Here is a 16,856-nt window from a genome sequence, read left to right on the forward strand (position 1 = left end):
TAAATCGATCTCATCCATTTATTTTCTTGATCAATGGTCAAGATTAGTTTACTTCATTTTAGAAAATTAAAAAAAAAAAAATATATATATATATATATATGTTAAAATTTTATTTTTATATTAGCCATAAGGGTAAAATGGTAAACAAAAATATATTTTCTGTAACATCCTATTGAAGGACATTATTCTTTAATTTAGGAAATTAAAGTTTTCTATTTGTTAGGAAATAATTTCGATAATGCAATAGCCTTTTTATTCCTTATCCTGAAATTGTTTTAATGTCCTTCATACACCCATGTAAATATGCACCCTATTCATTATGAAATTATTTCAAGACACACCGGTTTCATCATGAATCCATTTCAGCATGTAATTATTTCATGACAAACCGCATACATTATGCACCCGTTTCATTTTGCATTTCACCTACTGAATGGATCAACTACACCATCACTGAAACGAGATTCACCATCAAACCAGTTCACTACTCATTGTTCAATTACGCCATGAACTAGTTTCACCTTCATGAAACTTGTTTCATGTACATAGATTCGTTTATTTCGCTCCTGATTTGATGAATTCATTTATTTAATTCTTACAATCTTAAAGATTCTGTAGCAGATTACAATCTTCAATACTATGGAGCAGATTCATCATGTACCCGTTTCATCATGCAATTATTTGATGACGAACCAAATACATTATGCACCCGTTTCACTACTCTTGGTTCAATTACGCCATGAACCAGTTTCACTTTCATGAAACCTATTTCATGTGCATTAATTTTCTTATTTCACCTGTGATTTTGATGAATTCATTCATTTAAGCCTTACAATTTTTAAGATTCTGGAGCAGATTACAATCTTCAAGATTCTGTATATGAAACAATTTCATTAAAATTTCATTATTGATTAATCATTTTTATTGTGGAGGATGTTAATCATGGATATTATCATCTTCATTATTTTAATTTTAGAGAAATACATAAAACAATTTCATTAAATAGTATATGAAACAATTTCATAACCATATATGAAACAACTTCATCAAAAAAGTATTATATGAAACAATTTCACAAGATCATGAAATTTTTTCATAAGATTAAACAATGAACTCGACGGATGAGAGTAGTTTTAACGGTTTTTACAAATTGGAGTGGTTTTCATTTGATCGCTCCTCATATATTATATGTATATATATATATATTATATATATATATATATATATATATATGTGTGTGTGTATATATGAGAAATTTATTTATATAGGTTGGTTCTTGATGGAGAGTTAAAGGGAGAAGCGTAAGAAAATACATGTATCTTTGGATGCATGTTAGGATGAGATGAACCGGATCAATCCCCGTATCAAGCGAGATTCATTTGTGGGTTTGAAATTAAAGGCGATCAAAGGTTCAGATTCCTACTTATGCTTCTCACTTTAACTCTCTCACACACACGATTTTTCGCCTATATATATATATATATATATATATATATAGGGGCCTAATCAAATGAGAAATGATTAGTTTGTGGTAACTGTGAGGTCCAATCTCAATCACAAATCAACGGATAAATTAGGAAATTAATAATTATGGTAGTTTAAGTTAAAATTATAATTAGAGGGCATATTAGGTTTTTTTTTTTAAAACTCCTCTCTCCTCTCTCATCTCTCCGACCTCCGTGAAATCGGTATCACAGTATATCACAATGGGTATCATATTGTATATTACAATGGGTATCACATTGTGTATCTTTGTTTTTAAGGTTTGAGTTGGTATCACAATGTATCATAGTATATCACAATGAGTATCACATTGTGTATCTTTGTGATTACTTGGTACCTGCCGGATTAATGTTCACCGTAGATTGGAGGTCGGAGAGATGAGAGAGGAGTTTTTTTAAAAACACCTAAAAAGCCCTCTAATTATAATTTTAACTCAAACTACCATAATTATTAATTTACTAATTTATTCGTTGATTTGTGGTTGAGATTGGATCTCACAGTTACCACAAACTAATCAGTTCTCCTTGAATGAGCCCCTATATAATATATATATATAGGCTGGTTCAAATGCTAACCAAGATTATCGTGTTAACTTTGTTAACCGATCTTGGTCGTTAATTTGAATAATAAACGGTTGTGATTTAATGATATTTAAAAAGTAATTATTAAATTAATATTTTCAATTAACATATGTGAACAAAATATCAAAGGGTATTTAGGTAAAAAGTAATATATCTTTGATACATGAGTTGTCAGACATATGAACAACTTGTGTATATCCTCAAAGCACATCAAACAAAAAAGATTAGACATATGAACAACATGTGAACCGTATGAACATCTTCTGTATATTCAGGAGCCAACTCTGTTGTATATAGATGAACACCTTTGAAGCTTGTGTTCACATGAATCACAGATACTGTTCATATTTATGTGATGTGATTGTGCATATGTATCGATATGAACATTTATTGGCTTTGATATGTGTTCATTTAAATGAATTCAAATGTCATACTAATCACTTACCAATAGGAACGCTTTGATCATCTTCTTCATTATCAGAATTCGAATTCTGACCGTAGTCGTAGACAATTTTAACTTTGTCATTTCTATTGTTGTCAATATGTTTTACAATAGGATTATCCATATTACTCGGACGATACGGAAATCTTTTACACTTACAAAAACAATATCATTATATGTAGAACATCACTTGAAAATTACGATCATGAACACGTATGAAGATAAAATTCAGAATTACATCATGATCAATTAGTGAGATCTTTAAGATTTGTAACACCCAATTAATTATTAGGGGGTTACATAATGGTCAAATTACCTAATTACCCTTGTATTTAATATATGAGTTACATTTGAACATAAAGTAAAGATGAAATATGATTGGTTAGGCTGGTTAGTATAGTTAACAAAAATTTCTTGGTTAGTATTTGAACCAAGCTCTCTCTCTCTCTCTCTCTCTCTCTCTATATATATATATATATATATATATATACAAGGATTATGTGAGAAGAAGAGTTAAGGTGAGAAACTTAAGAAAAAATATGTACCCTTGATCATTTTTAATTTCACTCCCACACATGAATGTGGTTCTCACGAAAATTGATCTAGTGCATCTTGGTGCACCTTAACTCTTTTGATATTCGATTAGGATTGATCTATGAATTTAGATCGTTTCTTACTTTTCTCATTGAAACTCAACCCATTTTAAAAATATATATATATATATATATATATATATATATAAATATATATATATATATACATACATATATGTGTGTGTGTGTGTGAGAGAGAGTGTGTATTTATAAAACTACATAAAATAAAATAAAAATTATATATTAATATTTATTATATATTACAGGTTGTTTGGTGCTATAGCATTCCTGCAGCATGGATCCAGTAGTTTTCGGCTTTTCAAAGGGCTTAATGAGCAAAGTAGTTGAACGCATCTTTTGTTACTAGAGGACCATGATCTGAAGACCTTTTGGGGAGATTCATGTCTGCTAATCACTATTTTGTCTCATTTGGCTCCTCTATTTGTGTATAAATAGAGAGGAAGAGTCTTAGTTTCTAATCATCCAAAATCAGTTCTAAAATGATTTCTCTCTAAGATTCAAAGCAATTTTAATATTAAGTCTCATATGTACCTTAAAGTTTGTTCTTTACTTTCAAGTCATTTAGTTTGCGCGCTTTATTTTTAACTCATTTACTTTATGTCTTTAATTTATGTTATTTACATTTCTTGCAATTTACTTTCAGTAATGAGTAGCTAATTACATTAGTTTAGATGTGAGACAAATGTTGAGATTATAAATCTAAGAAATTGGACATTGTTTAACAATAACGATGTTCTACTATTTCATTCAAGTTTTATAAAGCCAAAACACTTCTTGATGAGTTAATCACTTTGTTCCTATAACTATGTTATTTTTTGTGTTAATATTAAGAAATGAGATAAAGATGATAAAAATCTCCAAATTTTGAAAGATTGACGATCGGATGGGAACTTTTGGTTATTGGGAAACTACGTTTTTAGAGTTCATATTTTCCAAATAGAGAGAGAAATTATTATTTTAATACTTTTTATTAATAAAATGTATTTTAAATAAATGTTTAAGAGACAAAAATAATATTTTGTTAAATGTAATTAATATTTTAATAATATAATTAATGATAAACCTATTAATAAAATAATTGTTGGAGTTGAAAGTAATTTTTTCTAATTTTTTTTGACTTTTTAATATTTTATTTTAAATAAATATAATATATTAAAAACGATGAAAAACATATAAATAGATCTGAAAATCAATTCCAAAAGCAATATATAAATTATGCTTTAAACTGAAATTAATGTTGAGTTTCAATTTATGCTCCGCAAACTCAACCCATGTATCATAGGGTATTTGAGATTGTTTATAAAAATAACTTATTAACTTATTTCGGTATAATATTGATTATAAACATTTTTAAGTGTTTGGATAAACAACTTATATTGCACCAAACCGGTAATAAAAAGTTTTTAAAAAATTAAAATATTTTAAATTATAATAAGTTGATAAAGAACGTACCAATCCCAAAACACCCGTTTAGAATACTTTGATCCTTCTCCACCTGGCGGTAGAATCTAGACACTTGCCCGCTGCTGTGTGGTAGTTATGCGTATACTGGAAGCTCATCTTTACATCGACGGACGGAATCACTTCCCGGAAGCAACTCACCCACATTCTCCGACCCCCATCTCTCTCCTGCTGTCTCTCTAGCTCTAAGGTCAGTTAACATCACAGTTCACACTCTACACATCTCTAACTAATCGCTGGAGACCTACTTTCCTCTTCTTTCAGGGTTTAAACTGATGATTTCTCTGTAATTAATTGGTACAAACCTGCTTTTGGTGCCGCATATGGAAACTATGACTAATTACTTGCCTTAATTAGTTTCTTACGTCATTCAATTTTGTTGCTGTTAGCTCTGGACCGAGAAATTTTAAATGAAATTTGAAATTTGAAATTGCGGAAGTTGAAATATATGATGAATACGTACTGAAAAGAACTTTAGTGATACATACAATTTTTACAGCCCATGTACATATAACAAAACAATCAAAACAAAAGCCAAGAATATAATACTAAAGAACGAAGAAAAGACAAAAATACAGAAACTGAAAGAAAACTAAAGTGTGAGAGTGGTGTGGCTCAAGAACAAAATGATGTTTTTTTGTCCAAAAAGGAAATTAGATTCACGTGGAATTGTTTTGACTTTATGATTCATTTGGAGTCTTGCTCAATTGTTAACACTCAATGGGATGAAGAAACAAAGAGTCTTAACTAAAGAGACGTGTGAACAAATAAGCGGTGGAACATTAAGTGTCAATCAAACAAAGAAGCCCATGGTTTTATCTTTTCATTCTTACTATCCGACCAGAAAAGGCACTTATTTAGTCACTTGTTCCAGTAAATAAACTACGGTTTCAATGATGAAAAGAATGGAGCTTTCCTGATTTTGAATCCCGCACTTGTTTGTTGTTCAATGAGTTAAAAGCAGGGTGCGAATGGATGGGCTATACAAAATTCCACCCCTGGTTTACTCATCTTTGGGTATTGATCTTAGTTTTCACAACATCCTAGTGATATTGACATGAACATTTTGTGAACGGCTGGTTTAATTTTTTTCCCTGGATTCAGTTTAGCTAGTCGGTCTTCCTATATGGAAAGGGAAAAAATAGTCAATTTGAATTTCTCTATATATTTGTTTATTTCATACACATGGTTTGTTGAGTCTCTATATAAATATGATTAAATACAGAAGTATGCAAATACAGAGACATTTAGAATTTTCAGACTTTAGTGTTGTGAGTATTTTCATGGACCAGGTTGGTAATTTGAGCATCAAACTGATATTTTTAGTGCATGGGATGACAATTTTTCTGGTCATTGTAAACTTAGTTTATGGTTTAGCATCTCCACGTTAAAACAATTTTACAAATTTGGGAACACTTTAACTTCTGTAAGTTATTGGCAGGTCTTGATAAACTACGAAAGGAAATATGTATCTTTTCTTGATGAGGAGGTAGCAAAAATTTATAACGAACCTCTATAGCGATCTGATGATGTTTTGTATCTTGTCCAATGTGAAACACAGTATGGGTCGTATTGATGAGGACCAGCATATGCCTGATGAAAAGCCGGAACAAAATCATTACAGCAAGGAAGCTTTTCCTGATAGTGAGCTCTGGACAGATGGACTCTTATGCGCTTTTGAATATGTCAAAGGAAAGAGTAGGCCAGTTAGGCCAAGATCAAACAAAAAAACCCACTCAACTCATCAAGCGAACAGTCGTAACATGAAGAACCAGGTGTCTTCAGGGACTGATGCATCTCTTCAAGAGCAGTATGATGGTTATTTATCAGAACCCACTTCTCTAACAGAAAGAAGGGGTGACAATATTTTCCAAACCCACAAGGTAGAAAATTTTGATGGGAGTCATTGGGTCCCAATTGGTTGGGCTAGAATATCTGAACTTGTTGGAACAGTGCAAAACAATGCTGAATGGGTCTCGCAGCAGTTTGATTTTATGGATGATGAAGATGACCGTACAATTGCAGATCTAGCAGCTCCCTATTGGGAGAAGCCAGCAGGGCCTGTATGGTGGTGTCATGTTGCTGCAAGCCATCCACACATTAGTGTGTGGCTTAATAATGCTTCATGGTTACATCCTGCTGTAAGTATTGCTTTGAGAGATGAAAGCCGTCTGATAAGCGAGAGGATGAAACACCTTTTATATGAGGTATATTGACTATTTTTTACTGAACCTTGCTAGATAGACTGTCTAGGGATCAATTAATATCCAAGTACTTCGTTATGGCTTGATAAATGATATCCACAAGAAATCTCGTGTATAAAGCACTTTGTGGAAAGTAGACTACAAGAGAAACCAAAAGGTTTTTTAATTGGAGGTAGGCTAGGTAATTTGGATGAGCTTTTATAACCTTTTGCCTTAGAACAACTACAATTCTTAAGGTTGTATGCTCCATTATTTTTTAATACATGATGTAATTCTTACTGATAAGCAATTCTTTCCCCCTTTGCAACTTCTTTCAGTAAAATCCAAGGAGATGCAGCTGTGACCTGCTGCTAGTTATTGCATACAATAGCAATGGCTTAAATTATTACAACTGAGAGAGAGAGAGAGAGAGAATTTAAAATTAGTATGGTGCTTCTTGTGACAATTCTTTCTGAAATTTCGATTGCGGTCACATCTTATCCAGGTGCCAGTTAGAGTTGCTGGTGGTCTGCTGTTTGAACTGTTGGGTCAGTCAGTTGGTGATCCGTATAAAGATGAGGATGATGTCCCAGTTGTCCTACGTTCGTGGCAAGCACGGAATTTTCTAATAACTGCACTGCACCAGAAAGGAGATACATCAAGCTTAAATGTCTTGGGTGTCATAGAAGTTCAGGTTTTTCTACGACCTTGTCTTGATCAATATAGTTACTAAGTATTAATGATTTAATTATAATATTGGTTTTTAGCTTATCAACTTATCCTTTATCTAGGAACTGCTTTTTGCTGGTGGTAATAATATACCCCGAACAATACATGAAGTTATAGCACTTTTAGTCAGCCGGCTTGCACGGTGGGATGACAGGTGAGATTATATCTTTGTTTCACGTTAAGAGTTAAACTTTGTGGTAGGGTTAATAGAGGTGGTATCTTTTTTTGGGTGAAAATTGAAATTGTATTGATGGGATCTCAAAAAGGATCCAAGTGAGAATACAATTGAAGGGAGCAAGATGCCTTCCCAGACTACACTGAAATTGCAACACTACTTGAAACTTAGACATCCTTATGGAAGGTTGACAAACGAAGCTGAAATAATGAATCAATTAGGTCGAAACTAAACTTGAATAGGATACATGGATACTTCAAAACTAAATTATTTGATGTCAATATATTATATTCTTTCCACTTGCAATTCCTAGAATGGAAAGATAACTAGTTTGTGGCATTTAATGTATCTTTTCAAACCCCAAAATGCTTTTAGAATCTCAAGGGTATGTGTACAAGGTCCCAACAATTGTGGACAGTGGCTGATCTAGGAATTCTAATATAGGGATACACTACCATAACAATTTGATTTTTGAGTATGCACCAAATATGATGATATTTTTACATAATAAAACTTCCTCATAACTCTTTTGGTGGGTATGCACATCAGCACTTGCATACCCACTGTACAACATGGGTCTTCCCCATGATTGTGGGGTTTCATATAGATGTGATTTATATGGTCTCAAGCTATCAACTAAAGAGACTGGGTATACTTTTTGATAATAGATAAATAAATATGTAAAATATTTGTTTATATTCTGTTAATATTCCCTTTCCTTGTTTATATATTTTAGGCTCTTTTCTAATATCTATATATTCCCTGTTGGAATACAAGGTTGTCAAGGACAATTCCATATTTTACATGGTATCAGAGCCTAATTCCATATTTGTTTATTTTACATATTTATTTATCTATTATCACTTTTCATTCATCAACTGTATCATTGCATCTTCCATTACCAAATCATGGAAACAATAATGAGTTATTCAAGGCATCTGATATGATTAACGGTGCTTAAGGGTTGCATGTGAATCTCTTCATTGAACACTAATGTTTGTTAGAATCTATATACATGAAGTACTTCGCCACACACAAACACGCACACATACATACACAGATATGCATATTTGTTTACAAGGGTGGTGCCTGATTGGTTTGAGCTTGGCTCCAAAGGTCAAAAGTATCAGGAGGTCTCAGGTTCAAATCCAAGGAGGAATAAAAATCCCCTTCTGGCCACGGAGGTTCAAATGCGGTGACTCCGGGCTATCTGCAAAGCATGTGGTCGCCCCGGGATTAGTCGGCTCGCATAGCAGGTTGGATATCCAGGTTAATCAAAAAAAAAAGAAAAAAAGATGTTTGTTTACGCACATATGGATGTATCCACTAAATATGTGTATAGCTAGGGAGAAAAATGTGTATATACACACACATAGATACATACATAGCGATATACTTGAATTTTGCATTTAGAAATATAGTAGATCTGCTCTGCCTCTTGGTGAAGCTTGAAGTACTATGTAAAAAGATCGAAATATATAACAGCAAACCTATGTTATGAGCACCGATAGAATAATCTCTTCCCTGTAGATCAATGCACCGCTACCATATTATTAAGTTTCTTCTAAATCATGTTCCCTTTTGAGATCTGTTTTTATTGTTGTATTGTAGAATGGTCTCCAATGTTAGAAAGGTTTCCTTCTCTTCATTATGCTCACAGTTTCTCCTAAGTAACAAATGATTTACTCGTTCTCTCTTACTGTACTCTAAAAAGTCGTGGTTTTGTCTTGTGTCTTTTTATTTATTTAGTAGATATCACAATTATTGTTAATGTTCAGATTATTTCGGAAGTCTATATTTGGGGAGGCTGATGAAGTGGAACTGAAGTTCATTAACAGGTACTTTTTATATATTATAGCCTTAAAAGTGGATTCTTCTGGAGACGCTTTACTCCTAACAGTAGTCTTATGTTTAAATAGGAGAAACAATGAAGATTTGAACCTTTTCCTTGTAATCCTCAACCAAGAGATCAGAAGGTTATCACAACAGGTTTGCTATCCTTTTAATAATTGTAGAATTGATGCTAACAGTTGTATTTCTTTATTTTAAATTGTAGCGAGTCTGTTCTTGAAAGGAAATAAAGAATTTTGCTAAGCTATCCACTGATGCTTTTAGTGACAACACCAATCAATTATTGCTTTGTGAGAAACTATTCCAGCTTGGAATAACCCCACATATTGACAATAACTTGTGCACCTTCTGAAGGCGTAATTGTTTGTATCGTTGTAACTTGATACAATTTCTACTTTTCTACTCTGTTAAACAATATTCTGTATGGATGTTTTCTAAGAGAGGTCTCAGCAAGCCATGTCTAAATGTAAGAGGGTTTGAAGCCAAAGAAGTGTAAAAAATACTTGGGTACGGAGAAAAAGGGTAAACCATTTTTCATTCAGTTTTTGCTTCGTTTGCACATGGATTATACTTTCTTCAGCTTGGTCATTCCAACTTTCTGGGAAGTGGCAGCAATTTCGACTTTTTAGGTTCTTGCATTGATGTCTTTAGTTCAGCAGTACTGGCCTGCAACAAGATATACTACATATCTTAACTTAAAAATGATGTTTAGAGGTTATTAATTTGAACTAGCATATGCTAATAGAATATGTTGTTTTCAATTCTATATAACTAAGTCACCTGCTGATTTGCACCTTGGTACATATTTACGTAATTTCTCAGCGTTATGCTATAAATCAGTGGCCTCAACTGCAGTATTAGCTGCCGGACTACAAATTTTTGTATTATGTCTATGTGTTCCTACTTAAATTCGTAGATAGATTTTGGAGCTACATGTATCAATTAGTAACTAATCTGAACTTGGAAGTCATGTCCCAACAATGTTTACAATGACAAATATCCATCTCACTTAGGTTGGTTACTGCTTGGACTTGGTAGGGGAAATGAAAATGCATCAATAATGTAGGGAAGTGAAATTTGCCTCACATATCCAACAGGATAGATCAGCATAGTTAGACTTGGAACCTTGGCCTTGTGTAACTAGAACTTTGATGCTGCAAGAATATATGTATGGCCATTGCAGAAAAGGAATAGCTTCTCATCCATGCTTAAGCTCTCCTCACTCCCATATCGTCCAATATGATATCCTGTTGTGTTCACCTTAAGCACTACTGTTATGCCATGCAATTTCGGACAGCAAATTTATTTGCAACCAATTGGTTTTAATCAACCTCAAATTTTGATGCAGAGAAATGGTTAGATAAATAGAGTTCGGCCGGTGGAAACAGACACCAAGTTACCTCTTGTGCATGGACATATCTGAACATAATCAAAATGTAGCAAGTATATGTATGCAACTGAAGAACACTTTGCTGGTAACCAGAATCGTGGTATTATATATCAATGACCAATTATTTTAGTAGCTTAAGTTGTTGCCAAAGGCCCAAAACAAGGCATCATCCTTGACAACTATTCTTCTTCCTGTTCTTTCATTTATTGATTTCTTTAAATATTGGTAGTGGATGGGAAGGTTATTAAATTATTCACTGAATACTGAAGAGGTCATCCCTGCCAAAACAAATTTTAAATAAGGCAGTCAACTAAAACTCTGTTCAATTGGCCATTGTCCCATGCAATAAAAATCGGCTTTTCACCCTCTGAGTTCAAATAACAGTTTGGTGTGTTTAGAAGTTATAGATTTAATTAATATGTTTTTTTATTTGATTGTAATTAAGTTACAATATACTTTAATTAAATTAGTTCGTCCAGTATGCAAGTATTAGAAGCCTTTGGTTCAAGTATTTTGATTGAAACAATGCTACTACTAAATACATATTCCTAATTTTGGTTATAACTAGATTTAAGAGTGTTGCACGATTAATAATTTTTTGGGCTTTTGGCACATGTAATTAGAGACCACTTCCAATTACTCCCACCACCCCCTGCCCCTAACTCTCCCACGTCCTTGTTCTTCCCATGATGCCCCTTCTTGATTCCTTACTCCACTGTGGCAGCTGAGTCTATTCTGCCTCACTGAATCCTGCAAGCTCAATGAGATCCCTTTCAATCAAATTTTAGGCTTAATTACTTCAAATTCTTTCATACTTAACAGTAAGGGCATGCCATGTCACAATTACATTGAATGATCCTGATCATAAGTAAAATTTCTCACTTTCGAGACTCGGAGAAATATTTCATCCATTGCATAAGAAAATCCATACGACCAGTATCTAAGAGTCCTTGATCTTAGAAAGATCTTTTTTTTTTCTGTCTGAGACTGGATATGAGGTTTGGGAAATGAATATACCATCTTCAGCAAAGGAGTTCTTATCATGGAAATCATGATGAGTGGGATAGGACTGGAGATGGTCATGGTTCTAGTGTGGATTTACTTGGAGCCATTTGAACTTTTGTAGAAATTAGCCTAATTGTAGAATTTTTTGGCAGATTAGAGGAGGAAGTATGTTTATGAATATCAGCATCACTGTAGAATATCCGGTGATACTTTTAGCTATGACCTTGTTGAGCAAGTATCTGTTGAGTCCAATAAATTGGCAATGCTGGGTGCAGTGACAGTGTCTGTGGTGTAGACGGTGGTGTATTATGGAGGATGGAATCAGGAATGGGTCTCTAAAGAAAGGGAACCTGAACAAAACCGAAAGAGTCAAAGAAAGGAGATTTTTAATTTAATCATATTAAGTTATAAATGAACTATTTGCATATTTCTGTCCTTAGTTGTAGCTTAGATATTAATATTTGTACACTGAATTTTATTAATTCTCATAGAAGATTACACTTGGAACTATAATTAGAAAATGTATAATAATCGGTTGTAATTTATCATCACTACTTCCACGTAAACCAAATTAATACTTTCAAGTCCTCGGGGTTGAAAATGTCAACTTCCAATTCGGTGTAAAACAGTCATTTTGGATGTTTTAACTTATAATGATGACTTTTTGGCTGGGATCATGGTTGTTGAACCTGGAACATAATTGAGCGGTCTATTTAAAACTTATTTTTCAGGGGTGACCTCTCAAGTCTCAGTAATTTCGGCAAATTAACATTTCATTTGATAATTGTTCTTTGTATACCTTTTCGGTGACTACAATTATTATTGTTTGTTAATGTTACTCCATTTACAATTGTTTTTTTTTTCTTTCCTTTCTTGAGCATACTCAATGTAATTACTTGACATGATAAGTCTAAATAGAATTATAAATAAATATACTTACAAAGAAAGTTGCATAGAATGTGTCTTCTTTAATCTGTAATAATTTTTAAACATTAAAGAAGACTAATCATCCTAGCGAAGCAACCCCTCGGAATCAAGGCTGGGTATCTGTTCTTTGTCAAGTTACAGAAGGTCAACTCTGCCTTTCAGTTCCTGGCATTTCCTTTTGCAGGTTATTCGAGTCAAGTGGTCACTGCATGCGAGGGAAGAAATAGTGTTTGAACTTCTCCAACATTTGAGGGGAAATGCAGCTAAAATGTTGCTCGAGGGAACAAGAAAGAGTACAAGGGAAATGCTTGAGGAGCAAGAAGCAGTTCGTGGTCGCATATTTACAGTTCAAGACGTGATGCAGGGTACAAAACGAGCATGGTTGCAGGTTTGTTTATCGAAAAGACATTGGCAGTTTTATCATCACATATTTATGTTTTAAGAAATCTTAGGGGCTGTTTACCTACTGCTGGCTCGGTCAGCATCAGCATGTTTACCTAGGGACTGACTGAGCCCCTACCTGTACAGCGTTATTGTTTCACTTACCGGGTCAGTTTACGCATTCTTACCCAAAATCGCACTATACCTGGTTACAGTTACCCAATTTGTGTTGGTAAATGACCCCTTGGTAGGTCAAGGAATCCTATAAGTTCAAAAGTCCTAATGACCTAGAGAGGATTCACTTTATCTATACCCATTCTACTTCTAAAATCATCGGATTTCGCTAGTTCTAATTCAACATCTCTGGAGGTGAACTGATTGTCTCGGAAAAAATGCACCACCATTTGCATTAGTCTCTTCCCATTGAAATTTTTTAGCTTTACGTCTTTGGATCCACTTTCAAGTGTTTCCAAGATACTTTACCCTTAAAAACCGTCAAACATGTTAAGATGTCTTAGGAGATTTGAACCCACTGACCTCGAGTTTACTCTGAGAGGTTGGTTGGGTTCCTCGGGTTGGGTTTTGCCGCTCTCATGAGAAATTGAGAACCACCCCTTCTTCGTTAGAAGGTATGAAATTACAACCTTATATCGAGACGTGAAGATAACCTTATATTGTGTGAAGGTCATCTTCCAAGATAAGCTTCACATGATGTTCCAGGTTACAATCTTCACAAAATATAACGTAATGAAAATATTCACACAGTATAATGATACCTTCACCTAAAATGAAAATTTCATACAAGATCTTGACTCTTGGTTCCTCTTTTGCATGTTTCATGGACTCCGGAGTCATTAGTTTTCTTTTATATACTTATAAAGCATTTCATTTAGAAATCTTGAACTCTATATCGACACAAAATAACTAAATTTTCCATAACGTGCAGGATAAAAGCACGAGAGTAACACATAATATAGCCGTCGTTGGTGGGTGTGGCCTTATTCTCTCTATCATCACCGGATTGTTTGGGATCAACGTTGATGGAATCCCTGGAGCCACGAACACGCCTTATGCATTTGGTCTGTTTTCAGGCATCCTCTTGTTCATCGGAATTGTATTAATTGCAGTAGGTTTGCTCTACTTTGGACTCAAAAAACCAATCACCGAAGAGCAGGTTGAAGTGCGGAAACTGGAGCTGCAAGAGCTCGTCAACATGTTTCAACACGAAGCCGAGACTCACGCTCAGGTTCGTAAACATGGTTCTCGGAACAAACCGACCCTCACTTCCGGGGACCGATTCCTACATGATGCAAACTATGTTGTCATTGATTAGGCCTACATGGATAATTAATAAAGAAATGATCTAAAAATATTGTTTGCATCAAGTATGGTATGGTTTTATGTCAAAAACCAAACTAAAAATACCACAGGAAAATGTATAGCTTGATTGATACTTGTAGAGATGAGACAAATTAATAATACAATTTTGTTCTATTGGGTATCAGATTAACTTAGGGCTGATTGGTAGTTGTTGAATGGTTTAGTGCAGAATGATTATGAGGCTCTGAAATATTGAAATATTAGATGATAAATATTTTGTTATTGAAAAAACCCGGACTTTTAAAGTTGATAAATCATTGAAGAGAAAATGTTCATATTCCATATATTTTGATACTATTTTTTTCATAAGCTATGTAATTTGGTATCTTTTTTGTCTTATTTTATGTTCGAAATAAATTATGTAGTTTAAATAGTTTTATATAACTCATGACTTTATATAATTTTGTTTTTCAAGTTTAAAAATAATAAGCCCGTTAGCTCGTGTGCATGCCCAACCCGTTAAGAAGGTGGGTACGGGCAAGTCCATAAACCTGCAAAAATGGGATTATGTTTATTATATTAGGTTTGTTGGACAAAAAAAATATGTTAGGCCTGGCTCAGGCCGGAATGATCACTCATACGATGTATTAATAATAGCGTGCTTATCTCTTTTTTTAAATACGAGCTTTTTTATGTATAACATTAATATTTACATTTCCATGGCTTCATCATGCTACTGTCAATTTCAAACATCCCAAGTTTTGATCAATAACCTCCATAATTCTTTAGCCAAATAGTCTTATTCTATAACTTTAATAATTTAATTTTAAAATATACTAGTATAATTTTTATTAATGGTAACAAATATTAATTATAAAATATAAATGGGCTGGATGAACCTGTCCATATTTATTTTTACATTGTCCATGTCCGCCCTGCTAATTTTAGAGAACAAACCCGGGACCGTCCATTTTCTTGATAATTGTTGTCCAAACTTGTATTTCTAGCGGGCTGGATGGACCGGGTCTAACAGGTCGTCCCGTCTATGAACAACTCTAGTAGAAAGTTATAGTTTTTGAAATCTATACAGTTTCTTTGAAATAGGTCTATTCCTAAGCACTTCCGTGTAAAATAAATGTTTATTTTCATGCAAACCGGACCGACATGTGCTATAAGATTTTCTAAAGTTTGAAACTTTTTGTTTATATATCAAACAATAAATACGAGTACTGTGAGATTCAAACTAATATGAATGTGGGCGTTATTTTTACTGATATTTGGTTTTACTGAATCCAACGATTTCCGTTTCATCATTTTGAAAACAACTGAAGATGTATATGGAGACAAACATCAATACAACACATGGCGTTTGACACCATTTGTTTCAATGATATAAAAATACATAAAAAATAAGCCAGTGTACGAATATGCATTTTCGAAGTGATTATTACAACTTCAAGAATCAAAATCAAATAATTGATGACAATTTATAAATAATTAACGGTTTGTTTGTTTACCTCTTAATAGTTTCATTAAGAGACAACATTTGAATCATTAAGAGAAGAATCTTATTTAGCAAAAAAGGTCTGTTTTTTAATGGTTTTAAAACTCTCTGAATGATTTTGTATCTTGTGCCTCCCTTAACCATGCAACAAACCAAATTTCATTATGAACAGTTACCAAACAATTATATTTCATTTTGCATTATACGATAAGAGTTTCTTAATCATTTTGCATTAAATCATTCAGCAACTACCAAAGTAGTTTTATATTTAAGGGGCTGTTTGACAGTTGTTGAATAGTGTGGTGCTGAATGATTAAGTGGTCAGAATGATTAAGAAATTTTTATGGTATATTGCAAAATGAAATATAATTGTCTTGTAGTTGTTTACAATGAAATTAGGGAATGATTATGGAAGACCCATGATACAAAATCATTCAGAGGGTTTTAAAATCATTAAGAGATAATTTTTTTTTTTACCAAACAACATTAACCTCTTAATGATTGAGAGACTGACTCTTAAATAAAACTATTAAAAAATGAACAAACAACCCGAACTATAAATATTCAAATTTCTTATAACTTTCTCGTTATTTTAATAATTAAAATAATTAATATTCAGAATCAAATAACTTTTAGCAAACATATAAAAATGTAATAATCAATTTTACAACATGTCAAAAAGTCCAGGGGGATATTTTGTAATATCTGGAATCTGTTTTATATATAAAGCTCATCATTCTTCGCTTCCGTATACACACGCATCTTCGTAGCGAATTCTAGGGTTTTTTTG

General features: G+C 33.1%; 1 protein-coding gene across 1 annotated transcript; it reads left to right on the top strand.

Annotated features, from left to right (window-relative positions):
• Positions 1 to 4,701: 4,701 nt before the first annotated feature.
• LOC112523201 lies at positions 4,702 to 14,731 on the top strand. Its single transcript, XM_025132712.1, has 8 exons — positions 4,702 to 4,791; positions 6,163 to 6,808; positions 7,290 to 7,478; positions 7,576 to 7,667; positions 9,467 to 9,526; positions 9,608 to 9,677; positions 13,046 to 13,249; positions 14,189 to 14,731. Exons 2-8 carry the CDS (start codon positions 6,164 to 6,166, stop codon positions 14,573 to 14,575), a joined length of 1,647 nt encoding a protein of 548 aa, XP_024988480.1. The 5' UTR covers positions 4,702 to 4,791; position 6,163; the 3' UTR covers positions 14,576 to 14,731.
• Positions 14,732 to 16,856: the final 2,125 nt, after the last annotated feature.

This window comes from Cynara cardunculus, assembly GCF_001531365.2.
Source record: "Cynara cardunculus var. scolymus isolate 2C chromosome LG 12, CcrdV1, whole genome shotgun sequence".
Classification (NCBI taxonomy): Eukaryota; Viridiplantae; Streptophyta; class Magnoliopsida; order Asterales; family Asteraceae; genus Cynara; species Cynara cardunculus.

Excerpts from the sequence above, each read along its gene's own strand:
- LOC112523201 (XM_025132712.1), top strand. The coding sequence starts at position 6,164 with ATGGGTCGTATTGATGAGGACCAGCATATGCCTGATGAAAAGCCGGAA. Across the intron at positions 9,527-9,607 it reads GAACTGAAGTTCATTAACAG|GAGAAACAATGAAGATTTGA; the intron begins GTACTTTTTATA and ends ATGTTTAAATAG. Across the intron at positions 13,250-14,188 it reads CAAAACGAGCATGGTTGCAG|GATAAAAGCACGAGAGTAAC; the intron begins GTTTGTTTATCG and ends CATAACGTGCAG.